This window comes from Rutilus rutilus (genome assembly GCF_951802725.1).
Source record: "Rutilus rutilus genome assembly, chromosome: 3".
NCBI classification, from domain to species: Eukaryota; Metazoa; Chordata; class Actinopteri; order Cypriniformes; family Leuciscidae; genus Rutilus; species Rutilus rutilus.
The window spans coordinates 44,031,913-44,059,051 of record NC_140211.1 but is presented as its reverse complement, the minus strand read 5'-3'; the positions used below and the strand labels follow the sequence as shown (position 1 = coordinate 44,059,051).

Sequence of the window (27,139 nt, the reverse complement as noted above, 5' to 3'; positions counted from 1 at the left end):
TAAAACTACCGTGTTACCCTGGGAGGGTGGGAGGGCGGTAACAAAATCTAGAGCGATATGGGACCAGGGTCTCGAAGGCACCGACAGCGGTTGGAGTAACCCATCTGGGGGTCGATTGGAAGACTTACCAATAGCACAAACTGAGCAAGCCAAAACAAAATCGTGAACGTCGCGAGCCATAAGCGGCCACCAGAATCGTTGTCTGACCAAATAGAGGGTGCGACTAACTCCTGGATGACAGGCTAGACTAGAACAATGACCCCACTGAATAACGTCTGGACGTAGTTCCTCCGACACAAATAAGCGGTTCGGTGGGCACCGGATCGGAGGCGTTACCCCTTCTAGAGCCTTCTTGACTCTCGATTCGACCTCCCAAGTGAGCGTAGAGATAATTAGGGTCTCAGGAAAAATACGCTCGGGAGTAGGTGCGTGTTCGGATCGATCAAAAATACGCGACAAAGAATCGGGTTTGATGTTTTTGGAACCCGGACGATACGAGAGGGTAAAATCAAATCGGCCGAAAAAAAGTGCCCACCGCGCCTGCCTGGAGTTCAACCTTTTAGCGGATCTAATGTACTCCAGATTCTTATGATCCGTCCAGACGATAAAGGGTACCCCGGACCCTTCTAACCAATGACGCCATTCTTCCAAGGCTAACTTGACCGCCAACAACTCCCTGTTGCCAATGTCGTAATTTTGTTCAGCTGGTGATAAGCGATGGGATAAAAACGCGCATGGATGCATCTTGTTGTCTGAAGGTGAGCGTTGTGAAAGAACTGCGCCTACCCCCACCTCTGACCTCCGACCTCCACCACAAACTGACGTGAGTAATCAGGGGCGATTAAGATGGGAGCCGAAACAAAGCGGCTCTTGAGGTTGGAAAAAGCAGTCTCGGCTGCTTCCGACCACCTGAACGCAGTTCTGGGGGAGGTCAAGGCAGTCCGAGGTGCGGCTAGTTGGCTAAAGTTGCGAATAAAACGCCGGTAGAAATTGGCGAACCCCAGAAACCTCTGTAGGGCCTTACGGGAATCTGGGTTTGGCCACTCTACCACAGCCTTAACTTTGTCAGGATCCATACGCATACCCTCAGCCGACACGATGTGTCCAAAGAAAGGGACCGACTGTGCATGAAAAGCGCATTTCTCCGCCTTGACAAAAAGCCCATTCTCTAGCAACCTTTGGAGAACTCGTCGGACGTGCTGCACGTGTTCCTGGAGAGACGAGGAAAAAATCAGAATGTCATCCAGGTAAACATAAATAAACTGATCGATCATGTCTCGCAGCACGTCATTGACGAGTGCTTGGAAGACTGCGGGACTGTTGGACAAACCGAAAGGCATGACCAAGTATTCAAAGTGCCCCCTAGGGGTGTTGAAGGCAGTCTTCCACTCATCCCCCTTCCTGATACGAACCAAATGATAAGCATTACGTAAGTCCAATTTTGTGAAGATGGATGCTCCCTGCAACCTCTCGAAGGCTGAAGACATCAACGGCAAAGGATAAGTATTCTTTACCGTGATGTTGTTCAGCCCCCGGTAATCAATACAAGGTCGCAGCGATCCATCCTTCTTCCCCACAAAAAAGAACCCCGCCCCCGCCGGAGATGAGGAAGGTTGGATGAACCCGGATGCTAGAGAATCAGAAATATATTTCTCCATAGCCTCCCTCTCCGGAACCGAGAGTGAATAAATCTTGCCTTTAGGCGGCGACTTACCTGACAGTAAATCTATAGCACAGTCGTAGGGACGGTGCGGAGGAAGAGAAGCAGCCCTTGACTTACTGAACACTTCCCTCAGGTCACGGTACTCCGCGGGCACGTTTGATAAATCCACTGCTTCCTCCTGCAATACAGGAACAGAGACAACAGAACAGGCAGACACAAGACAAGAACTATGACATTCAGTGCTCCAGGCTGATATGGTTCTTTGTTTCCAGTCAATGCGGGGGTTGTGTTGATTGAGCCAGGGGTGACCCAATACAATGGGGGTGTGATGGGAGTCCGTGATGTAGAATGATATTGTCTCTGCGTGATTCCCTGAGATGATGAGTGTAATGTTCTCGGTGGCCTGGGAGATGGTGGGTAGTGACTGTCCATTGAGTGCATGTACGGTGATTCTCTGGGGGAGTGTTCTGAGTGGGACTTGAAGCTGTAGTGCAAAGGTGCGATCCATAAAATTACCTTCGGCCCCGGAGTCCACCAGTGCGGTGCAGTGATGATCGTGGACAGACCATCTAAGTCTTCCCGGGAGGATGGTGGATGTAGATGAGGACTTTTCGGCGGAGATCCCACCCGATAGTAGCCTCATGCTTACTATCGGGCTTGGCCTTTTACCGGGCAGTTGTTGGCAAAATGTCCCGCTCCCCCGCAGTACAGGCAAAGGCCAAGGGATCTCCGCCTCTCCCTCTCCTCCCGGGAAAGCCGAGCTCGACCCACCTGCATGGGCTCGGGATCGGAGGGACCGACCGCGTCCATGTCGCTGGACCGCTGATGTTCCACCCCCCCACAAGGCAGGCTGGGTGGAGCGCGTGGTCCGACCCGGGCAAGTCGGGCGTCCACCCTCAGAGCCAGATCGATAAGTCCATTCAGTGAGGGGGGTAGGTCCAGGGCGTAGATCTCCCTCTGGACGCGGTCGGCCAGCCCATGCAGGAACCTATCCCACTGCGCTTCCTCGTTCCAGCGACACTCGGCCGCCAGGGTCTTAAACTCAATGGCATAATCGGAAACCGATCGATCTTGCTGACGTAGATCTGATAAGACCCTGGCAGCCTCTCTCCCCGCGACCGCGCAGTCGAAAACTCTCCTCATCTCCGAGGAGAGCTCCTGGAACGAGGAACAGCATGGTTCTTGATTCTCCCACACCGCCGTCCCCCATAGTGCCGCTCTCCCAGTCAGTAGCGTCAGAACGAATGCCACCTTCGTCTCCTCTCTCTCAAATGTCCGTGGCTGGAGAGCAAAATGCATGCCGCATCGAGTCAAAAACGGCTGGCAAAAGTTAGGCTCACCCGAGTAAGGCTCAGGAGTCGGAAGGCGTGGTTCCGACTGGGAGGCGGGCATCGGTGGTGTGGGAGGGACGGGCGGTGCGGCTGGCGCAGCGGGAGGTTGCAGCTGTTGAAAACGCTGGGTCAGCTCGGACACCTGCGTGACGAGAGCCTGAATCGCGCGCGCCGCATCCCCTTGATGACGGTCCTGAGCGTCCATCCTTTGAATACTTGCACGAACAAAGTCATCCATTGTCGCTGCGGCGCCACCAGCTGCTTCCATCAACTGGTCGGATTGTTCTGTCATGACCGAACAGACAGGAAACAGTTGCAGGTACTCAAAAAGTGTTTAATATCTCAAAAAGGTCAGAAACAGTACAGGAACAAAGAAGGGCGGCGACTCAGGCTCGTGCAGGGACTTTCCGATGGTCTGTGGTGCTCTGGTGCTGTGATAGTGCAGAATCCCGATCCCGGTGTTTGAGTGCGGTGAATCCAGTGGCGAGGAACAAGACGGCGAGAAGACAAGGCAGGCGAACACAGACACGGCAATCTTTACGGGAACACAGACACGGCAACACAGGACCTCAACAAACAATCCGACACTGGAACAGAGAATGGTGTGAGTATATATAGGCAATGGGAATGAACAGCAGCTGTGAACAGTGATTGTGATGATGATGATGATCAGCTGGAGCGCTGACAGACACGTGAGCGGGACAACGCCCACTCACACATAAACACAACGACACGAGACAAGAAAGAAACAATGCATTCAACAACCGTGACACCCGCGCTGGGCCCCCCCAAACCCCAAAAATGCAGTTTTTCCTAAATAACTACCTGAACCGTGGAACCGAGGATGAAGAAATTTTTATGGTATGTTGGTCTTAAGGGCCCACATCAACCTAGCCCATAATCACTCATTAGTGATTTGCGCCCCTTCCCATAAAAAATGAAAATGCAATATTATTCTGCTTTAATCGCCCCTATCTTCAGTTGAGATGTTCAGAACCGCACCATATTTCATGTGTATGATTAACTTGACATCCTCTGGGGGTATGCTAAGTTTCATAGAATTTCATCCATGGGGGGGTATAAAATAAATTCATTTATGTGCACATTTAGTGACTGTACACTCATCGGCTTGTAGATGGTGCTGTTGAGCGAAGGGTTGCTGGTTTAGGATGATACTGTCACACACACACATGCAGGAATACAAACAAACGCAAGCATGCACACACACTGACATCCACACGCACAGACACACACACACAAACACACACGCGCACACACATGTACGCACGCATACATACACGCACAGACACACACACACACACACACACACACACACACAGACACACACATACACAAACACACACACATACAAACACACACAGACAGACATGCACATACTACTACTTTTTTTAGGTATCAGCCATATACCCGATTTACCAATACCCAATGTGTAATGCTTGGGCAGTATACTAATGAGGTGGGTGGGACATGTTTCATGCCATGTTAGATCACATCCTGAGAGTCTACGCTTTCAGAAAATATATAGTTTATATTATTATTTATTTGTTCTTCCCTTTTATTATACAACAGTTTCAACATTATGCATGTGACAGTTAGACTTATATTGGTAGATACAATGCCTTAAACATAGATAAAATTAGTATCAGTGAATTAATTTACATAACTTTTAATGTAACCTCTGTCCTCTGATTCTTGCAAAATCCTCACATTTCATATCATATTTTACATCCTATGAATACATTTTAGCAGCGTTATGGACATAACATGAAATACACTTTACAAGTGTCCTACAAACTCTGTAAATTATTAAACAAACTACCAATGTAGCATGAAAAAGACTTGCTTGAACACAATAAGTGTGTTTTTGAAACTCATTTTTATAATACATTATGTAGGGAAAACCACTGTTATGAATGTGACATTTTCACATTACGGATGTTAAGTGTCTAAACTAATGACTTTTGATATAAAACTTAAATAGTAATAGCAAATAATTACAAAACTCTAAATTATCCATGATCCACAGGAATACTCCAGACAGTCTTTTAAAATATACAACTTATATACATAAACACGCAAAACAGCCAAATTGCTCCACGTCATTTATTTTTGTGGAAAGCCAGTGCAGGCCTGAGCGGCGGTCATATTTTGTACCGCCATGCGGTACATCTAGTTTACATGGCCATAAACACCAGACGTGATAAACAATGTCAATAAACTAAACACAAATCTAAAGCAATAATACTTCCCTTACATAAACATAACTATTACCGAATGCTACATTTGGAAAATATAAAATTAAGCATGCTTTGTCGACAGAACCAGCTGCAATCGGTAAAGAATAATTGTGTTCCATAACGACTGCAAGAAACAAGCTAACGTTTGTTGCTTGATAGACACTACAACTACAACTTCCGCATTTGTCCAGGACTCCACCAGAGCCCGTCTACGGAGAGCCTGTCCACTCCCTATTAAGCCCTATTGTTCCGAATTTTGGTTATAGTACCACCAGAGTTCCACTGGGGGCGCTCGCCATGAGTGCAAAATGAATGGGAGTCAATGGGGCTAGACGGCTAAATGTGTCTCTTTCACCCGATTGCCGTTGAGAAATCTCAGATGTGATTGTAGATTTTGCAAGTTCAACATGGGTTTTAGGTCGAAAGTTGAATGAACGAGTACTTATGTCGTTTTGATTTCTTACAGGTTGAGTTGTTGTTGCCCATAACACGCTAGCATTCTGCTAATGACGTCAGCATTCTGACGTCATTGACATTTTGAAAGACTTTTTTAAAACAAATAAGTGACTTTAAAAAATGTAACACCCAGCAATGTGTAATTTCTTTGCATCTCCTTTCGAATACAACATTCAAATTACTAGACAAAAAATTATATCCTGAGAAAAGTGGATTTTGAGGGGTATACCGCCATTGACCTCCATTCATTCTGCACTCGTCCTGTGAGCGCCCTCATATGGAATCAGAGTGGAACTGCAACCAGTTCAGAAGCCGGAAGTGTAGTGAGAGTGAAACTTCTCGCCATATTAGACATTCTCTGACTCCACGCAGTACGAGCGGAAACCGAGGGTAAGGCGGATATGACGCAATTGACTGGCGACTCCCAGCTCCCCCCTGCTCTAACGCCCCGTTTCCTTGGTTAAAATCGCAATTTTCTCACGATTTAAAAATAGTTGGAAACATTTGGGATATTGTAAGTAATCAACTTAACAAAATATATAACACTGGCCTTGAGATTATGGGATATTTTAATGCAAAATTCTTGCATATTGTACCTTTAATGCGCATCAATACTCTCATTTTCTTCATAGTAAAATAGCAGTGACGCACAAGGGAAATTACGGAGTTCCTAAAGGGACGTGGTGGTGGAAAAAAATTTAGGATGGGAGAAATTCTTTTTCCAAATCATTTGCGTTCCCTCGCAAAACGTTTGCGTTCCCCCGAGAAACTTTGCGTTCCCACGCAAAACTTTTGCATTCCCTGGCAAAGATATTTGCGCAAAACCTGTTTTGAGCTCGGACAGACACTTCCGGTTTAATGTCCCGCTGGCAGTGTTTTAGAGCTCCGTACGTTAATGGAGCGTTTCATAGTGTTTGAACTTGGACTCAAATATAAAGAAATGCGGTCAGAGCTTAACTCAAGGAGTTCAGTGAAGTTGGCAATATATTCACAGGCTATTCGAACTTCCCGGATCAATATTCTTGAGCTAAACGTTGTTAAAACACAAACGACACCTTTACAATCACAGTAACCTAGACAACGAGCTACAACCCAATTCTCTATGAGCAGGCGGCTGAGAGACAAGTTCGAAGAGACTGTCTGCAAAGTGCAATATAACCCAAAAAAACGACTACAGCATCATTTCATAGTCAAAAATACAAAAATAGTCATTAACTTCAATGTTACAAACTGTAGTGCCACCCAATTCAGTTTAAACATCAATGGTGACCCACTGGTAATACTACACTGCTTTTGCACATTTTATATTATGAAAAATATTCAATAACTTCACTGTAACACACCAAATTTAGTTCACACATCACTGCTCTAATGTTGGTTATACAACACTTAGTTTGGGAAGTAATTGCACATAAAAAATAAGTAGGCCTATTCTTTACACAAATTATATTGGTACTGTACGCAGCTTTTGCATTATATTTGCTTACTGAATTTGATGGCATTACACTGTATAGCAGTGTGAAGTTATTTAATATTTTTTTCTAAAAAGGGTGAAGTTATTGATTTTATTTCATAATAAATCATTATAAATATTATGCATTTTTTATCAAACTAAGTAATGTAGTATAACCAGCAGGAGAGCAGTGATGTGTGAACTGAATTTGGTGACAGTACAGTGTGTCAAAGTGAAGCTATAGAATGTTTAATAATATAAAATGTGCAGAAGGGTTTTGGGATTTGCACTTTGCAGACAGCCCCTTATTTGGACTTGTCTCTCATTGTCTGGTTAGAGACAAATTTATATTTGTATAAAGCTGGTTTTGAGGAGAATTGGGTTGTAGCTCGTTGTCTAGGTTACTGTGATTGTAAATAGGTGTCGTTTGTGTTTTAACAACGTTTAGCTCAAGAATATTGATCCAGGAAGTTTGATAGCCTATGTGAATATGATAGCCTATGTGCTGATATGCAGACTAACAGCACAATTGCGACTGGGTGTGTTATTTGTTTTGTACCAGTTATTTTGTCTATTTTTCTAGGGATGCAAAGTCATCAGTGGTGAAAAAGGTGACAAAAATATATCAAACCCCCTACAGGGTCATGTCCAACCCGAGTAAAAAATTCAGGTAAAATCAGCTTAAAAAATTTGGATTTACAGTTAATTTTATGCATGAGGAAATAGGGGACTCAGTCACAGTCGTTTTCACCCACATTCTGCTGTTTTTATTGAACCAATTTAATATGTCTATACTGCTACTACTACTACTACTACTACTAATTACAATTATTATTTTTATTATTATTTAAATATTATTTTGTATTTTATAACATTTTGAAAATAAAAACTCAATAAAGAAATATGAATATACTGATACCTACTATAAAATAAATAAATGACTATTTAATAACAATAATGACCACTTTATTTGACAGAAAAAAGTAAAATTATAATACTAATATCTGTGGCTGTCTTCATTCCTTTGCTTTCAAACATTTAATTTTGGCAGAAAACTGCAGAAAGCCTTTAAAGCTTCTATTTTGTTGACAACAGATTTATAAAATTTGGAAATATGGTTTGTGCTTGTTAGCGTTTTCAAATGCATGCTGTGTCCCAAACTCACACCACTTGCAGAGATGAAGTTTATATGGAGCAACATTTACTGCGAACTGAGTAAAAACAGGGTCATGAGCTGCGTTTGTGTAAATGAAAACAGTGATACTCTACAAACACTGATGGAAGTAGGACAGAATAAGTATTTTGAACAAACCGTTAAAATAAATGAGTCAATGATTCACTCATAAAGACAGTCACTTGCAGAAAGAGTCACTGAAAAATCCACAACACTAAAAATACATAGACTGACAGCAGCACTACTGGAACACCGCTAGGCTAATCAAATTCAAGGACCAACATTAATCATTGTATAATTAGCCTATAAATGATACACAGATACAGCTCAACCACCCACGGAAAAACACGGGATATTCTCCAATCCATGTAACCAATCAAAAATCAATTGATTTGAACATTATATTTATTGGGTTTTTTTTCTTAAAAAAAAAACAACAACAACAAAAAAAAAAAACAATACAAAATACAAAATACAAATTGAATAATTCTTTCCATATCACAACCCTATATCACACCCCAAACCTCCCTCCCACAGTGCCACTAATAAACCATAAACAGATTAAACAAGAAAAAGGCATTTAAAGTCATATGAAATTTAGGTATTTTGTCCTGTTGTTGTTATACCCATATATGAAAGGAAATTGCCCCAGTGTTTTACAAACAGATCTTGACGTTTCTTCAAACAAAATGCCAGTTTTTCAAGAGGTACATAGGATGATACTTCTGTAGTCCACATAGAAGTAGTAGGTGGTTTAGAGTCCTTCCACCTCAATGTTATGCATTTTATTGCTGCTAAAAGAGCTAATCTAACAAACCTCAGATTAATCCCCCTTCGTTCATCCAGTAATGAAGTGTCCCCCAACAAGATAAGCCTGGGCTCCCTGAGTATATTAGTACCAACAACTGTGCCAATGATCTCTAAGACCCCTTCCCAGTATACCTCAAGGTCAGGACAAGACCACAACATGTTGAAAACTGTCCCCCTCTGCACTTTACATCTGGGACATAGCTCTGAATAGTTACTTTTAAAGGCGTGTAGTCTTACCGGAGTATAATAGACTCTGTGTATCACATTAAATTGAATGAGTTTATGGAGGCTATTGACAGACAAAGTCTGAGCTTTCTCACATATGGGTTCCCATTCATCATCACTGAATGAGCACTCCAGGTCGTTTTCCCATTTAGATTTAACATTGCAAAGATTATCAACTGGGACAGCTTACCATAAATAAATGATATAAGACCTTTAGGGTCTTTTTTATCAGATAAGATGTCCTCCAGGGGGGAAAGGGAGAGGTTAGATAGACGGCCACCTTGCTAAGTCTGAATGTAGTGTCTAACTTTTACATATTTGAAGAAAAATTTAGAGGGGAGGCAAAATTTCTGTTGTAGCTGCTCAAAAGACATGAGTGTATCCCCATCGTAAAGTTCTTCGAAAGTTTGAATACCACAGTCATACCATTGTTTGTTTATGCCATCTTTAAGAGCTGAGGGTAGGAAAAGATTATAATAAAAGGCAGTGGATCTGAACAAAGTTTGTTTGCATTTCATCTTTTTCCTGAGGTCTGTACAAATTTTACAAGTACCAACGATCAGAGGATTAGAAGTCAATTTCTTTAAGCAATTCAGAGGAACAAAAGGCGTTGCAGCAAGAGCTATACCCTGTACTTGTGCTTCCTCTAATTGTCGCCACGCCGGAGGAGAGGCGCATTTTGATCGCCAAATCCAAATTGAGCGCAGCTGAGCTGCACAGTAATACAAATAAAAATTGGGCAACTTTAGTCCACCGTTCCGGAATGTCATAAATAGTGAACTTAGCTTGACCCGTGGCACTTTTGCTTTCCATAAGAACCTCGAAATAATACTATTAAGCTCCTTAAAAAAAAACTTTGGCAAAACAGGGGGAAGTGCCTGAAACAAATATAAAAACTTTGGTAGTATAGTCATTTTGATAGAATTTACCCAGCCAATGAATAAAATAGGGAGAGATTTCCACCTATCTAAATCCCCTTCTACTTTTTTAAGTAAAGGAGCATAATTTAAGTTATATAACTGAGACAGATCTCTGGATATTTGTAGTCCTAGATATGTGAATTTATCCATATTCCAAGCGAAGGGAAAATTTAAGAGGTAATCGAGTAGCAGCTATATTAAGGGGCATAGAGACACTCTTGTTTACATTAATTTTATAACCAGATATGATTCCATAATCTTGTAGTAGAGTTGTCAATGCTGGTATAGTAGAGTTTACATTAATCAAATACAACATGATATCGTCTGCGTATAGTGAGATTATATGCCGAGATTGAAGGGTTGTAAAACCACTAATGACGTCATGTGAGCGAATTGCAATAGCTAAAGGCTCTATTGCTAGCGCGAATAAAAGGGGAGACAGTGGGCAACCCTGTCTCGTGCCCCGCTCCAAGGAAAATAGAGTCGAGATTTCACTATTGGTCTGAATGACTGCTGTTGGATGGTTATAAAGCATCTTAACCATATTAATAAATTTAGGACCAAAATTCACCTTTTAGAGGACCGAAAGCAGATATAGCCACTCTACTCGGTCAAAGGCCTTTTCGGCATCTAAAGAAATGGCAATAACAGGATAGTCCACCTGAGAGGCGGAAAAAAATACATTTAGAAGCCTGCGAACGTTGTCAAAAAGGCATCGATTTTGAATAAATCCTGTCTGATCCATATGTACTAACTGTGAAATTACTTTTTCCAATCTTAAGGCAATAATTTTGGCAAACACCTTGTAATCTGAGTTGAGTAATGAAATTGGCCTATATGAGCCACACAGACAAGGGTCTTTACCAGGCTTAAGTAGAAGAGTTATCATAGCCTGTTCGAGAGAGTCTGGTAGACGTTGAGACTCTATACAGCTTGCATATACATATCCTTCAGTGGCTTAATTAATTTGGGTATAAATGCTTTAAAAAAAATCTATAGAAAAACCATCCAAATCAGGTGATTTGCCAGCAGCTAGGCATGATATGGCCTCTTGTATTTCGACCTTAGTGATGTCCCCCTCCAAATTGTCCCTGGAAACTTTAGTAAGAGATGGTATGTCCAATTTATCCAGGAAAGTATGTGTTTTCACCATATCAGTACCTTGGAAGGTATATAACAATTTATAGAATCACATAAATTCCTGATTAATAAGAGTAGGATCTCTGATAACAGTATTGTCAACTCGACGTATTGCATTAATAGACCTCACTGCATCTTCTTTTCGTATTTGCCAAGCCAACAATTTGCCAATTTTATACCAATGCTCATAATATCGTTGTTTGGATCTAAGGAGGACACACTCTGCTTCTTTAGTGGACAGCATATCATACTCAAGCCGCAGTGAGCTTAGTTTCTGAAACATATTTTCATCTCCACAGAGAGAACAATCCTGTTCCAATTTTTTAATGTCTTTAGAAAGTAGATTCAGTTGACTCTGATATTCTTTCTTTCTTTTTACCAGATGAGTATGATATAATTATTCCCCTTAGATCGGCCTTTAATGACTCCCAAACCACCCCTGGAGAAGCAGAGCCCGCATTAAAGTTAAAAAAACTTTCTATATTGTCATTTAAAAAAGCTATAAAGTCAAGGTCATTGAGGAGATAGCTACTAAATCTTCTAAGATGTGTTCTGGTAGTAGGAGCATTAACCGTAAGGACTAATGTGGAGTGATCAGATAAGGTCCGTGGAAGGTATTCACATGAGTCAACTAAGTATTCCTGTGTTTTGTGCAAAAGAAAAAAGTAAATTCTGGAAAAACTTATGTGGCCGGGAATAAAAAGAGAAATCTTGTTGTGTCTTATGTAAAGCCTTCCAAATATCTATCAGCTCTAATTCAGCCATCATGTGTTTCACAGCTCTTGCTGATGGTGTCAAGGCAGAACATTTAACAGGTGATCTGTCTGTTGGGTCTAGGACCAAGTTAAAGTCACCTCCAATGATTGTACAAGGCAAAAAAAGTTTGAAATGTAAATTATGGAAAAACTGAGGTTCATCTTGATTGGGGGCATAAACATTTGCTATTGTGATTGCTTTCAGATGCGATATATCCTTTAAGGACAATATATCTTCCATAGTTGTCTTTGACCACTTGTTCCAAAACAAAAGGCACTCTGCGATTTATCAGAATAGCAACTCCTCTTGAGTGAGAACTATATGAAGCAAAAAAGACTTGTCCAGGCCACTGACGTGATAGCTTACAATGATCCTCCTCAGTCAAATGGGTATCTTGTAAGAGAGCAATGTCTATCTTATTTTTCTTTAAAAACAACAGTATTTTCTTTCTCTTTAAATTGTTATTAATCCCATTAACATTCCAGGACAAATAGTTATACTTATCTCTTTCAGTTATAAGTCAAAATAAAATAAAAACACAAAAAGATCGAGAAAAAAAAGAAAGCAAGAAAATGCCCCCCTCCCCCGCTGGTCGCTGTGTTCTTTGTCTACTGAGTCCCGTATTTCGCACAGACGCCCGTCTAGCATGACTTGAATTTTCGCGAAACCTTTCTCCAGTTCTGACTGGAACCATTCAGGAGGCGATGCCAAGCTAGCCGTTAAAGCTAAAGGGCTGTCTCCGGTTGCGTTAGTTGTTTCCTTCTTGTTCTCGATGAGTTTTTTAGGGGGCATCCTCAGAAGTTGCCAAAAGAAGTGTATCCAGTTTAAATTAAAGAAAATACAAGCGTAGCCGCGTTTTACTCAAGTTAATGCAATATAAGCAGGATTTTCAGTGGGAGCGATGCTTTCTGCGTCTTACTCTATGGCCATAACCGGAAGCCCCAAAAATCAATTGAGATTTAAAAACCTCTCTTATTGGTAGATCTGACATCTGGTCCTGGATTATCGTAATATACACAATTCTACCGTTATATTTAGCATTACAACCTGACACAAAAGCTTGTGATTTCTGTCTCATGCACATATGAATTAGGTGGGTGAGAGGGTTTGGAATGTGGGCACCCACCGGCATAAACATAAATCAGCGACTATGCAAAGATATGCAGATTTTAGTGACAATCTTGAGCAATCAAACTCTGTCTCAATGTTTCTATTGCTGATCTGTAAAATAAAATATATTTTATTGCTCTGTATACAATAATACAATTTATAGGTAACATTATTCAATCTCACTTTTGGGAGAGATCTTTTCACTTAGCCTTATTCACAACAGAGTCTGCCAAAACACTTGGCAATTTTCTCACACAGTCTGGATGTGTGCCTGCCTCTGCCTTCATTATTTTCTCTTTTCGGCTTTACCCGGTATAGATCTTAAACCTGTATCCTGTAATGTTTTCCAGGCAATGATTCCAGAGCATAACCGAGAGTGTGCAGACAGTGCAGAAAGGACTGAAACATTACACATCAATGCTCTTAGTCAGTGGTGAATCATACATGGGTTGTCTTGGTCTGATTAATGTTAACAAAGTCCTTTTCAAAGAAAGTCTGTTCACTCAGCGGCCATATTTGGAATGGCTTTGGGTAGCTACTTCAGGCATCCAAGACCTATCTACTTCAGTGGGGAAATCCTGAATTCTCAAAAACTGCTTGCTATAGTCACATTTATGAACTTTTATATCCTATTTTATGTTCAAATAGCATTTTTAAAAAGCTTATATTTCACGCTGGGCCAGCCAAAGCGTATGTGCATTCCTAAGCACAAGTCTCAGGATACTGACAGTGGCAACCGGAGCTTCTAATGACAGCTGTGGTGACGCGATGACTTTACCAAATTGCAACTGGCTCCTTTATTTAGAAGGTGGGACTTATACTGCCATGCTTTGAATATGAAGTCTAAGATGGTTGCACATATGGACAAGAAGCACTGAAGAAGGTGGATGACAGGGACGTGTAATTATTTTAACAGAGACTAATTGTGATAATATTTGCTGTACAAATGTTGCAGTATGTTTGAAATATATCACTAGCTAAACCTGATTTGAGTCAGACTATGTGCCTGTTAATTGCCCATTAGTGGCATATTTGCCCATTAGTGGCTCTAATATTTCCTCCACGCCTTTCTGAAAATTCCGCTCTGGCTGCTCAGGACCACTCGATCAACCCAGAATGCCCTTTGTGATTTGCTGGTTCATGAATCTGTGAAATATGTTTAAAGTTATGGAGTTCAAATATTGTTTTAATGAAGTTACGCATAACACATAAATGCACAGTAATCATCAAAGCAAAGAATGAATAAGGAGAAGAAATTGAAAGGAAGTGTGGAAAAACTGTGTTAGCAAAGATTCATCTTGTGATGTTCTCACAGCAAAGTTATTTTTCGTTCTTTGCTTAGGGGTGAAACTTAAGAGGTTTGAAATACCTTTGCAGCAGTTTACTGTTAGTGAGCATCCCGACACCCTCACGCTGCTGAGAGCGGTGTTTAGATAAATATGTAAATATGTGCTGCATCCTTTCCTCTCAATAACAAAAACACACAACAAAAATGACGGGTGAAAAAAAAAATGCAGTAAAGAAAGCATCTGATCATAGCGACGTGGATATATTTGTACAAACTCAATTTTGCCAAACGCAATTCAGCACTCCAATTAAGTCAAGTCATGTTTATTTATTCCACTTTATACAATATATTGCTTTAAAGCCACAAATTTCATAACTGTTATCTATAGTCTACTCTAATTGAGACATTTATTCAAGAAATTCATTACAAACAGAAATTCCATGTCAGAGCGGGATTTAAACGAACTTCGTTTTACCAGTGAGCATGAGCAGGACATGAATGGAGCATTTGCTTGGGTCGTGAGCGATTGAGCAGACCGCACTGGCATAGAGCGGAATATTGAGTGGAGCATCACACCACTCCACTTCACTTACATGCTCTGATGTTTGCTGTTATAAAAAGCAGACATAAGGCTTTAATTTCCTATGATGCTAACTTCCTGAATCATATTTGACACCTTTGGCAAAATAGGTCTATTACAGCTATGTAGAAAGATCAAAGACTTTCCCAAGAAACAACGTTTTATCATGTGTCCTATTTTCTGTGTCCAAACTGTTGAAATAAATGGAATATAATTCCATAAAGTCATATTACTACCACCCTAGAGTTATAAGTGTATTAGCCTCAAAACATATGTATCAATGCGTTAAATACTTTTAGAATAATAATAATAAAAAAATAGAATGATGACTAGTACACTATTCAGCATAAAACAATTAAACTGAATTATTTTAATAGTAAAAATAAATTTAATTTCACAGTCTACAGTGTAGCTATGTTGTTCTATGAGTAGCAATGTCACAATATCACAGTCCATACACCCCCAGTTAATCATGTTATAGTTAAGCACGTTATACTATTAAATATGTATAGATATGATGTTCAGCCTGACCTTCTCTCCGGTGTCACCTTTTGGCCCCTGCTCTCCCATGTCTCCCTGTCAGAGAAAGAATATAATATTTAATATTTAAATACATTGCATAAACTGTACACAAACAGTGTTGCCTCATTATACACTGTTGTTTCATGTTAAAACAAAACATTAGAGAAAACAAGCATAACTGGCTTTAGTTAAAAGATTAATTAAAAGTGTATAAACTATTTAATGAGAGATCTATTAAAAAGCAAAGACAGTTCTAAATGTGAGTTTAAAAAAATGCAAAGAATGCAACTGTCAAGTTTTATTGCAACAAATAAAATGTCTATTTCTGCAGCTGGTCTATTGGTGATGACATTTCTATGTTTGATTCCAGCCATTTAAAGCTCCAAAGAAATGTCTGGATGCAGTGCAGGTCTAGGGTGGGATGGAATCCGCTTCATTATATTTGACCTGTTTGAAAATGTGTGGGTGTTTGACTCAATGAGACGAAATGGTCCAAAATTGGTCTAAATTAGCATTTTCAGAAAGAAAGGGTGGTGGAAGCCTGTGGTTAAGGGTAAGTCTGCCAACTGCTTCAAGTATGATCCCTGGTAGGAGTGATCCAAGACATGAAGAGAAACAGATCACTATCAACATTGTCCTCTTGATTAATGGACTGTCACCGAGAATAAAGCTTTTGACAAGTAACAAACTTTTTAATACTGTGCCATATGTGTTTGACTGCCTCTTTGAAAGTCATTTAGAAAAGGATTTCTGAAGACACATAGCCTGGAAATCCAGATCTAAATCTGAAAGATTAATGGTCTGGCATCGACCAATGAAAATCGGCCAGCTCGAGGGGCGGCACCAAGCATGTATTTGAAAATCTCACTGCACGCAATTGGATAACACTACAACCAATCACAACAAGCCCCATACGCTTAGCTACCAGGGGAGCTAATTGGTAGATTAGACTCTTGCCATATCCGGTCGGCAAAACAGCAAAAATGCCCTTCTTACAAAGGAACGAATCGAGCGCCGTCTTCTGTTCCTCTTTTAGATAAAAAGCCAAGTCTAACTCGGTCATTGTAGCGGCCAAAGCCGTTTCAAACAACTGGTGTTCATCCATAGCCATCTTGCAATGTTTACTAATGACTTCAACGTCACAGCGCTGTCGTCATCGGTTTAGCTCACCTCTGGCCCGCCTATATCAGATAACCCGATGTGATTGGTGCAGCTCGTATACAAGGGCATATTTAATGAGCATCATTACTCGACGCCAGAGTAAACTCGCTGAGCAAATTGAACTTGTGCTCTCGCGAGAACTCTGGATTTCCAGGGTAGAAGACACACATGGCGGTGCATAAAATTGGAGAAAATTAATAATTGTCATGTGCTCATACTAATTCTTTCTGTCTTTTTTTACTCACATTCAGCCAACATGTCAGATGAGAAGGGGCAGAGTGATATTTGTTTGTTTATTCACATAACCCCTCTAATAGTGTCCTGACTGCATTTTCCACTAGCATATGGTGGTCACTCTGATTATGAGTAAGATTTTAGGAAATGAGTGATAAATTCAATGTATGACTGTTGCCTTTTAAAAGCTATTCTCAATGCTACGCTTGATTTAAGCACTATGGGAAAACGTCTTCGTTTGACCGGTTGTGAACACGTGTGGCAAACACGCCAAAGAATTTAACCTCTGATGATGGCGTCATCGGAGCACACAAGTCAGAGGCTATAAATAGACGAGTGACAGGTGTGCTCATCAGGTTCTTTTGTCTTCAGAACCGCATTGTGTACCGTGTGTGCTGGAACACTTTCCACTCAAACTATACATTTTTGTTAGGAGTTAGTTTTGTCAGGCAGGAATAATGTAATGAATTATGTTCTGGTGGAGAATGAGCAGTCACAAGACGTCCGGTCAGAGACGTATATCTCTTTAATGGTAATTTGCAGCCACATGCAAACAGTAGTGGTTCTAAATGAAATAGAAGTAACAATATTTAAGATAACATGTTTCAGATAAAGTAATATGCACAGAAGAAAATAAGCATTGTAGTACTATGTATTCAACCGTTGTAACATCTAGAGTCATCAATCTCGGCTGATAGTACTCACAAACTATTACTATTCTGGATATTATGCATGCAATGACTCAATATTTCCCTAACTATACAAAATATAATCAAGTAACATAAGGATCGAGTCAAATAACAGAGTAAATGGCGTCACGTTCACAGACACGTGATCTCAATCCACGCGATCGTCCAGAGATGATATAATCATCATATATCCTTATTCTATCATAAATAATCCTATATACATACTCCACGTTATTTAGAAATTGAGATTAAATGATCACAGATAGATATTGAACTCCCTTTTACATGTATTTACCTCAGATAATATACACGATGCAATAAACCTATGCGTGCGTCGTAACGTCAAAAGATATCAAATTACAGATTTAACATCAACATAATAATAGCTGAAATACAGTTATTTATAACTGAAAGATTACTCACTGGTATATGAACGCACTCTGTAGAATCGATCTAACAAGCAGCATAACTCCATCAAACTTCTTCTGTGTATGTGCAATAGACCACGCCCCAATAGCTAGCCTGATCCGTTAATGCAAGTCTTGTATATCTTAACCTAATGTGTATTTAGCCACAAGGGGGCATTAGTGTCTCTTTTATAACTATAACTATAATACAATTAACTATAATCCAGATTGGAGAGCCTTTTTAACAGCCGCCCCCACATTTTCTCTGTAAATGTGTACCCTGGAAAAGGCAATCTCAGTTTGGGCATAGTTCTAAGGAGTAATCAGTCTGGCAGATTAGGGAGGCTAATCAGATGGGAAATTGGGCGAAGATAGGTTTTGTTTTTTACTTCAACCTCAGCCACCCTGACTCTACCATCTTCTCCAGGGAGAACTTTCGTAACTTTCCCAACTGGCCACAGAGCTCGAGGGAGCTGCTGGTCAACAATCATGACAATAGTTCCAGGTGTCAAGTTTCCTGAATCTCTTTGCCATTTTTGGCGTGACTGAAGTCCTGGCAGGTAATTGCGGATAAAATGTTTCCAGAAATGATCCGCCATAATCTGACTATGCCTCCAGCGTCTTCTACTCAGAATCTCTGATTGTGGATACACCACTTGAGGTAGGGATGAGTCCAGCCGCCCCATAAGCAGCATATTAGGAGTTATTGGGTCTAAGTCCGCTACATCAGACGAAGTATAACCGATGGGTTTAGAGTTGAGAATGCCCTCAATCTCAACAAGTACAGTTCGTAGAACTTCCTCGGTTACAATCTGATCCCCTATAGTAGCACAAAGGGCAGTTTTAAGGGATCGGATTTCCCTTTCCCAACAGCCTCCAAAGTGTGGAGCACCAGGGGGATTGAACTGGAATTGAATCTGTTGGCTGGTTAGCTGCTCTTTTAATGTTGGGTGAAGTGATGCAAAAGCTTCTTGTAACTCTCGATCACCTCCCCGAAAATTCGTCCCCTGATCTGAGATGATTTCGAATGGCTTCCCCCTATGGGAGATAAATCGTCTCAAGGCCATTAAGAATGAGTCAGTGTCGATGTTGCTGAGAATGTCTAAATACACTGCTCGGGTTGTCAGACACTTAAATATGAGACCCCATCGTTTCTCATTTCTGCGTCCAATTTTAACAAGGTAGGGTCCAAAACAATCTACCCCTGTTGAGTAGTAGGCTGGTTGCAATAAGCCATCTTCTGCATGCTTGGCTTACCTCTCCATGTTTTACAGCCTAAACAAGCTCTTTGATGTTGACGAATAACTTCCCTGCCCTTCAAGATCCAGTATTTGCGTCGCACTTCTGCAAATACACGTTCTGCTCCTGGATGGTGCAGTTTTGCATCAAAATCTTGAATGATCAACTTGCTCAGGGGATGTCTAGAGTCAAGAACTATGGGGTGAATTGCAAATTCATCTAGTTGTTCTGTCCTTCTGAGGCGCCCACCAACCCTAAGGAGCTGCATAGTACTATCATATTCCGGAGCGAGGCACAGGAGACGGCTACTCGTGGGTAAAGGTTTACCTGACTTAAGATGGCTAACTTCCACAGGGAAACTTTGGCTCTGTGCCAGGCGGAGGAGTGCTAGTTCGGCTTCTTGATATTCATTTGCTGTCAGAACATCATTATCCGAGGCCGCCCCATGCAATACCTGGGCAGTAGCTTTGAGCAATTCATCATAGGACTGGAATTGACCACTATCAGGCAACGCTGGATGTTTGTCTGGAACAGTAAACCCACAAAAAGTAGCTCGTTTCACCTCATCATCCTCACTCTGTAGGTGGAGAAGTGGACTCTTAGGCCACTGATCTGTGTGCAGAAGGAGAAATGGTGGACCCTGGTTCCACCGGCTTGGATTGGACAACTCAGCCAGAGTTTTACCACGTGTGATGTCGTCGGCTGGATTCGTTTTGGTATCAACATAATGCCAAGCCCCAGGGTCGGTCAATTCCTGTATCTCTGCTACTCTTGTTCCAACAAAAACCTTAAATCTACATGAGTCAGCTTGGATCCAGGTTAGCACAGTAGTTGAATCAGACCAGAGCATGACATTCTGGATTGGAATGCTAAGCTCTGACATCAGAAGCTTAGCCAGCTGAGCTCCAGTTAAGGCAGCACACAGCTCCAAACGAGGGATTGACTGACGCTTTTTGGGGGAAACTCTTGAACGGGCAGTCAGGAAAGCTACTTCTATGTCTCCTTGGGGACTCTGTGTCCGTAGATAGGCTACAGAGCCGTAGGCTTGCTCTGAGGCATCGCAAAAGATATGGATTTCTCTCAGACATTGGGTCTTGTTTAACTCTGCAGTGACATAACACCTGGGGAGTGAGATGAGTTGGAGGTCTGGCAACTCCAATTCCCATGCCTGCCAGGCGTGGAGTAACTCACTTGGTAGTTGGGGATCATCCCATTCCCTCTTCTTGTCCCACAGACGCTGAACTAATATTTTAGCTCGTGTAGTGTAAGGGACAATGTAACCCAATGGGTCATATTGGCTGGCCAAGACCTTGTAAATGTTGCGCATTGTGGGTACTGAGTAGTCAATGGGACGGTACTTGTATGACAATGTGTCCGATATACAGTGCCAGTGTAGACCAAGCGTGGATTCTTGAGCATCTGGTTGACCTTGTGTCAGCCACAATTCAATGCTGGTGGACTTAGCATGAGATGGGACATGGCTCAGGACATTAGGGAAGTTACTAGCCCACTGTCTTAAATCAAACCCACCTGTTGCTAAGAGGTTTCGCAACTTTGTCACCATTGACTCTGCTTCTTCTTTGGAACTGAAACTTTGGAGGAAGTTGTCCACATAGAAGGATTTCTCAATGCTTTCACGGACATCTTCTCCTGGGTGACTATGATCCATGATGTGTTTCTGTAATGCAAATGTTGCACAACATGGACTGCATGTCGTTCCAAAGGGAAGGACTTGCCACTCATAGACTTGGGGAAGCTCTTCTCTCTTGAGATCTCTAGACAGGAAGCGTACCAGAGGGCGATCCTCTGGCAATAGACGCACCTGATGAAACATTCCCCTGATGTCACTGCTTAAAGCCACGGTGTGCTCACGGAACCTTAGCAGAACGGACATCAGGGTAGGGCCTAATGTAGGACCTGGAAGTAGCAGTTGGTTAAGGTTCTTCCCTCTGTGCTGAAAGGAACAGTTGAAAACGACTCTGTTCTTTCCATTGTGCTGAGTCATATGGTGGGGGATATACCATGATTCAGTTGTCTGTTCCACCTGTTCTGGAGATATCACTGAAGCATATCCTTCCTCCTCCAACCTTTTCATCTCGGCCCTGTAAGATGCTGCTTGAGTTGGATCTTTGGCTAACCTTCTTTCTATTCCTCTGAGACAAGGCAGGGTACTCTCCTTTGGGGCTTGCAGTATGGGCATGTTCTTCACTCGAAGCAATGGAGTGGCGTATCGAGCAACTCCATCTACCATAACTCTAGTCGTCTTTGACTCGAGTAAAGCAATGGCCTCTTGATCTTGCTTGGATCGAGTAATGAGTTTCTCGCTGCGATACGGAAGCACATCTAATTGCCATAATCTCTCCACTTGATTATACACGTCGGTAGGGGAAAAGGAAGTAGAAGTGAAGAGACACTGTTGTTCTGAGAGGCAATGCTTAATTTCTTGAGTGGGACCCTGCAGTGTCCAACCCAGACGGGTCCTGATGGCAGCAGGTCCGTTTGGTGGGCCTAGACGAACTGGTTCAACTGGTGTAATGAGGTGTGGATAGTCAGAACCTATGAGGAGGAGTGGCTGTACGGAATCAATCTGTTGCAGTGGTAATCCCTGTAGATGCCGATACTTGCTCTGTAACTCACTGACTGGATGTGTATGTTCAGCCAGTCCGAGTGGTTCAGCGGTAAATGCCTTGTGTATCTTGAAGGAAATCTCAGGTTGGAAGGCAGGTGATACTGTAAAAGCCACAGCAGCCCCTTGTAGATTGTGGCGGTCTTGACGTACTGTACGTAACACCAGTTCTTCAGGCTGACCCGTTAACTTAAGCTGTTGAACTGCAGAGTGAAGGAGTATTGTACGTTCGGACCCATCATCTAGTATGGCGTAAGTTTCCAAGCAATGATTGCCATTCCTTAAGAGCACCTTACAAAGCTTTAACAAAACTTGACGACTGCCAGCGAGTCGATCTAAGTACAAGGTCTCTGTGGTGGTGTTCACTAGGCAGCTCTCAGAGGATCCAGGATCAGGAGAGTCATTGGTCTTTGTGGTGGGCCGATTATTAACCTCATGGAGGACAAACAGGTGTCTGCCATTACAGATCTTGCAAAGAGTTCTGAGATTACATTTTGCCGCTTGGTGCCCTCTCCCACAACGCCAACATCGATTGTTTGTTTGAATCCATTTCACTTTCTTATCTCTGCTCAACTGACTGAAACTAGAGCAGCCATTCAAGTAGTGATCATGTCCATCACAATATGGACAAAAGATGTTTCTTTCCCTGGACTTCGACTCAGTATCCTTTACTGGCATGGCTCTTGAGACAGTGCCTTTCTCTGTACCAAGGAATATACTTGTTGGGTTTGTTTGACGTTTCAAATCTTTACTTTGTCCCTTTCTGCTCATGGCTACTGGCTTATTCGTGGAAAGAGAGAACCTGGAATTATCTTCTTGAACCTGCAGCTCGAACTCTAGCCAGGCTGAGAAATCCAGTAATGTAGGGATATATACTCTGTGGGGATAGATAAACCTTCTGAAGCTTGTCTGTAGATCATGTGGAAGTTTACACAATAACCTTGTTACGTGGGAGCCACACTCCAATTCAACATAACCCTTCTTGCCCAGCTGTTGAAGCATACTGACTAATGAGCAAACTCTTAATGCAAACATCCTGAAAGCTTTCACATCTCCACTGATGATGTTCGGGGCATCCATAAGTTCTGCTATCCTCTGAAGGGCCAGCTGGTGGGGTTGTCCATACTGCTGATTGAGTGCTTCCATAGTATCTGAGAAGGGATACAATGAGTTGCTGTAGGAATCTGCTATAAGCAGAGCTTCTTCCAATTTTAAGTGGTCAACAAGTATCTGAAACTTGAATCTCTCAGTGGCATCAGCTGGTAGAATATTCTCCAACGCGATTCGTAACCGAGAAAACTCTCTTGGGTCTGGCTTTACAAAGTTTGGGATGGTGGGAGCTGGTCCACGGTAAGTGCTCTCTTGGCTGGGAGGGATACGTTGCTCTGTGTGACGATTGACACCTGTGATGTCATCTGTTCTGCTGTAGTGTGAGGGTCTCTGGGGGGAAGACTGTCGAGGTGAGATAGGACTGGAATAGGTCTGCTGTGAAGTCATCTCAAGCCTTTTAAGCCTCTGATCTAAGTCGGAAAGGAAGTCATGTCTGACCTGATCTTTTTTCCAACAGTCTCATCTGTTCATTTGCAAAATGCCGCAGTTCATCACTCTTTTTTAAGCTGCTGAAACTCTGCTAAGACCACCGATGACAACTCAGAATGTGGAGAGGAGATTTTATGCTGCTGTTCATCTTCCCTGATAGAGCTCCATTCTATTAGCTGCCCATGCTGAGGACTTGGTCTGTGTTCATGGTAGGTAGCAGCTATGTTGAGTGAAGCTGCTCCTGGTGGATCAGAATCTTCACTTAGTTCAGGGGAAGAAGTGTCTGCTCTGTCCCGTGACTGTAGCCTTGGGTGGTATCTGTCGACCTCATAGTCAGATAACTAGGTAGACGCACTGATCGCCTGGGTCTGACAATGGGCTCAGGAGATCCAGGTCTGGTGTCAGGATCATGCTGATACATCTTACTTGTGACAGCTCCTCACTCCGGCTCGAAGGACCATTTGTAATGAAGACTATATTATGTTCTGGTGGAGAATGAGCAGTCACAAGACGTCCGGTCAGAGACGTATATCTCTTTAATGGTAATTTGCAGCCACATGCAAACAGTAGTGGTTCTAAATGAAATAGAAGTAACAATATTTAAATTATAACATATTCAAGATAACATGTTTCAGATAAAGTAATATGCACAGAAGAAAATAAGCATTGTAGTACTATGTATTCAACCGTTGTAACATCTAGAGTCATCAATCTCGGCTGATAGTACTCACAAACTATTACTATTCTGGATATTATGCATGCAATGACTCAATATTTCCCTAACTATACAAAATATAATCAAGTAACATAAGGATCGAGTCAAATAACAGAGTAAATGGCGTCACGTTCACAGACACGTGATCTCAATCCACGCGATCGTCCAGAGATGATATAATCATCATATATCCTTATTCTATCATAAATAATCCTATATACATACTCCACGTTATTTAGAAATTGAGATTAAATGATCACAGATAGATATTGAACTCCCTTTTACATGTATTTACCTCAGATAATATACACGATGCAATAAACATGCGTGCGTCGTAACGTCAAAAGATATCAAATTACAGATTTAACATCAACATAATAATAGCTGAAATACAGCTCGTAAGAGGTTATTTATAACTGAAAGATTACTCACTGGTATATGAACGCACTCTGTAGAATCGATCTAACAAGCAGCATAACTCCATCAAACTTCTTCTGTGTATGTGCAATAGACCACGCCCCAATAGCTAGCCTGATCCGTTAATGCAAGTCTTGTATATCTTAACCTAATGTGTATTTAGCCACAAGGGGGCATTAGTGTCTCTTTTATAACTATAACTATAATACAATTAACTATAATCCAGATTGGAGAGCCTTTTTAACAAATAAAGCCTTTCTCATTCTCTTTCTCTACAATGAAAAGACAAGAGAATCATGTCGAGAGAATGGCGAGTGCAAGCACTTTGAGTTGCTTTGCGCTCGTCTAGTATATCGTGACTCAATCTGGCTCAGGAGTGGGAGACGGGTCCGTCCCTTTCTCTCGTCCTCTCTTCAGATCGCGTCGTCCTCCTGTCTGCTTCTGAAACGTGCCTCGCCGCTTCTTCAGAGTGGACTGAGGACATAGATTATCTTATCAATAAAGAATCTAGTGGCTCGGATCTTGCATCTGCCAAGGCAACACACGGATTACGGGACCGCTACATATGTATATAATGTGAGGGAACTGAGCAGACGGGAGATTGCCTTTTTCTCTCTTGTTCCTATGAAGGCGTGCAAACGAATTGTGTGTATTTGGAAGCAATGATTTTATGATTCTTTGTTAAAACTGCTCTAATATTAAAATGACTATATTCAGCCTTTCATCCAGACCGTTTTTACTTGTCAGATTGATATTTGGCTGTATTTAGTTCTAAGAAATTATTAATACTCATCTGATTTGAGAAGTTAGATGCTTGTATTAACATCTTGTCTGACTGTTATTTGAGAATGCCACCTTTGAGTGCTCCTCCCATGATGATAAAGTGCATGAGGAGTTAATCGAGGTGGTCACTCATGCACTGGCCAGATTACAGCCAGATTGGCCACAGGAGAAACAGCAAGCGCTCGAAGTTAGAGCAGATTTCTGTCCGGTGGCCAGGGGGACAGGCCTCAGCGATGGTCTCTCCCCTTCTCCATGTGTCTTTGTGCACTCGACGTCGACTTATTCAACTATCGTGGGTCCAAGGGCACGTGGTTATACGATGATGCCCCTGTTTGGAAGTGATGCTTGTGGGCTATCTCTCTTATGGAGATAGTGGAGCTTATCGTCACTTAAAAAGTGTTGGACCAAGCCGTGTTGAACAACATTCACGTTGGTAAGGAAGGCGTTTCAGTCCGCGGGTCATGCTGATGCTGCTCTTCACACTATGGCAGGCGTACCAGGCTGAACTGCTGGAGAAGAAAAAAAGTAATGCCCCGGGACGCTACACGTAAAAATATATTAAGTAGCTCTTTCCCAACACACTCATGACAGCTCTGTTCCATCCCAGCCACCGTTGGTGTTTCAGGGGCAGTGGTTTCCAGCGAAATGTTAAATATTTAGTTGCTTCCTGCCTTTCCCCAGGACACGGGATATTTAACATTGCGTCACAAGACATTGCGTCACAAGACACTGCGTCAAAATAAGTGCCCCTTTCGGAGAAGTTGGCAGAGTGGAAACTACTGCCAAACATATCTCCTTGGACTCTCAGAACCATACAAAAGGGCTACAAAATTCAGTTTGCACACCGTCCTCCGTGTTTCAATGGCGTGGTCTCCACTACCGTGAAACTGGAACAGGCACACTTGCTGATACAAGAACTGCAAACTATGCAGGACAAAGGGGCCATAGAACATGTCCCCCTCCCAGACAGACAGTCAGGTTGTTACATCTGCTATTTTCCTCTTCCCAAAAAAGATGGGGGGCTGCGTCCAATTCTAGACCTTTGCAATCTGAAGCGTTTTCTTAGAACATTCAAGTTCAAAATGTTGACAGTCAAATGACTGTGTTTCAAATTCAACACAAAAATTGGTTTGTCACAAACGACCTTAAGGATGCATATTTTCAATGCTAACGACAGACGCTTTCCTGACAGGCTGGGGTGCGCTCTTAGATGGCCGTCCAGCCAAGGGGTCTGGAGAGGCTGTCATCTCGATTGGCACATCAATTGCCTTGAATTGATGGCTGTATTTCTGACCCTGAAGTACTTCCTCCACCAGTTAAGAAGCTACCATGTCCTGGTGTGTGTGGACAACATTGCGGTAGTCACTTATATAAATCGCCAGGGCAGACTGCGTTCGCACAGTTTGAACAAACTAGCGCAGCAGGTTCTGCTTTGGGCTCAGGACAAGATCCTTTCCCTCAGGGCGATTCACATTCCCGGAAGAATGAATGTGGGAGCAGATTTATTGTTGAGACGGGAGTTCACACAAGGGGATTTTGAGATTTTACGGTTGACCTCTTTGCTTCACAAGAAACAGCGCAAGGGAAGCAAAGACCCAGACCAAGGGGGGCTAAGAGGAGTCAGTGAGAAGTAAAGGGGACCC

The 27,139-nt window shown here is 42.1% G+C and overlaps 1 protein-coding gene across 1 annotated transcript in view; it reads right to left on the bottom strand.

Moving 5' to 3' along the window:
- The window catches only part of col25a1 (collagen type XXV alpha 1 chain), a gene marked incomplete at its 5' end in the record, with an annotated part of 143,077 nt that overhangs the window by 71,340 nt on the left and 44,598 nt on the right, over positions 1-27,139 (bottom strand). The window contains one exon of the mRNA XM_084404111.1: positions 15,696-15,740. Coding sequence (XP_084260237.1) covers positions 15,696-15,740 — 45 coding nt within the window. The remainder of the gene's footprint in view (positions 1-15,695; positions 15,741-27,139) is intronic.